The sequence below is a fragment of the Haplochromis burtoni genome, unplaced genomic scaffold (genome assembly GCF_018398535.1).
Source record: "Haplochromis burtoni strain Fernald_Lab_line unplaced genomic scaffold, NCSU_Asbu1 Contig_3928, whole genome shotgun sequence".
NCBI classification, from domain to species: domain Eukaryota; kingdom Metazoa; phylum Chordata; class Actinopteri; order Cichliformes; family Cichlidae; genus Haplochromis; species Haplochromis burtoni.
The window spans coordinates 1-1,250 of record NW_024586289.1 but is presented as its reverse complement, the minus strand read 5'-3'; the positions used below and the strand labels follow the sequence as shown (position 1 = coordinate 1,250).

Sequence of the window (1,250 nt, the reverse complement as noted above, 5' to 3'; positions counted from 1 at the left end):
ACACACACACACACACACACACACACACACACACACACACACACACACACACACACACACACACACACAGAAAACAATTATGATAAACTCTTCAATGCACCCTTGAGTGTGTGGCACATAGTAAAAAGTGAATGCAGAACAAAGTGCACATAGTTTTGGACATTGCACCGAACTGAATATTTCTTTTTAAAGCAAGCTTCACCTGGCAAAGTAGTCAAACTTGTCAACATCAATGCCGGTTTCCTTGTTTGACACAATTTCATAGAGAAAGGATTTTTCCTTCTCTCGACCTGGATACTGCTGTGGAGATAAAGCCATTAGAGAAACATTAGATACTGACTTCTTCAGCAAAGATGATACTGAATTCACATAACTGACTAGTACCTTGTGCTGAGCTGTTTTTTTCTGAGTGTCATCAATCATTCCTTTAATGAACACCAGGTCGTTTTCCTTTTTGTCTTTTATTTCCAGCCCATACTGCTCCATCACTGGCTTCAGGCCATTTTCCTCCAGTAAGTAATCAAACATCTTTATGGAGGCTTCCTCATGCTGCAAGAATACGCAGACATGCATTTTAGTAGTGACAGGTTGAAAGTGAAAAAACAAACAAACAAAAAACCCCAAGCAGATTAAAATTATTTTAATGCATATTTCAAAAATAACAGTCACAATATGCTTTACAAAGCCAGGTTACAACAATATACAATGTATAACAACTGAATTAAAAGTAATACAACATGAAAGGTAAGAAAGAGTTAAAAAGCAGTAGTGTCATGAAGCGCTCTGTGGCAGGCAGGAGTTGGACCCAAAATGCAGGACTCAGACACAAAGGATGAACTTAAAACCACAGCTTTAATTGCTGGCACGGGAAAACGAGTATACAATGCAAACTAAACTGGGAAATAACAAACTAAGACACAGGGAGCTCCACACAGCATGAGGGACGACGCAACACTGACTCAGAGAAACACAGGGTTTAAATACACTGGGAAGTACCGAGGGGGATGAGAAACAGAAAGAGGGCACAGCTGGGAGAAATCAGAACTGACGAGACAAGGAAGCAAAGTAGGATACACTGACATGAGACACAGACCTTCAAAGTAAAACAGGAAGTAGCACAGACGCAGACTTGACTAGCACTTACATCACCACGGACTGCCATTTGGCTTTTTCTACCTTTAAAACCCGGAGAGCAGCCAAATGGCTTTTAGCTAGGCTAAATTGTCTAGTCATTCATATGTAAATTGGGT

The 1,250-nt window shown here is 40.3% G+C and overlaps 1 protein-coding gene across 3 annotated transcripts in view; it reads right to left on the bottom strand.

The window, feature by feature from the left end:
• Nucleotides 1-900, bottom strand: part of LOC121813956 (deoxynucleoside triphosphate triphosphohydrolase SAMHD1-like) — a 4,724-nt gene extending 3,824 nt beyond the window's left edge. For 2 of the 3 annotated variants that reach the window (XM_042217939.1, XM_042217940.1), the window contains exons 1-2: nucleotides 385-899; nucleotides 203-300 (exon numbers count right to left, since the gene is read on the bottom strand). In XM_042217939.1, the coding sequence (XP_042073873.1) occupies nucleotides 203-300; nucleotides 385-573 (287 nt within the window). In that variant the 5' untranslated portion in view covers nucleotides 574-899. Of the gene's footprint in view, nucleotides 1-202; nucleotides 301-384 lie in introns of all 3 variants that reach the window. The other variant, XM_042217938.1, reaches the window with a different exon arrangement.
• Nucleotides 901-1,250: the final 350 nt, after the last annotated feature.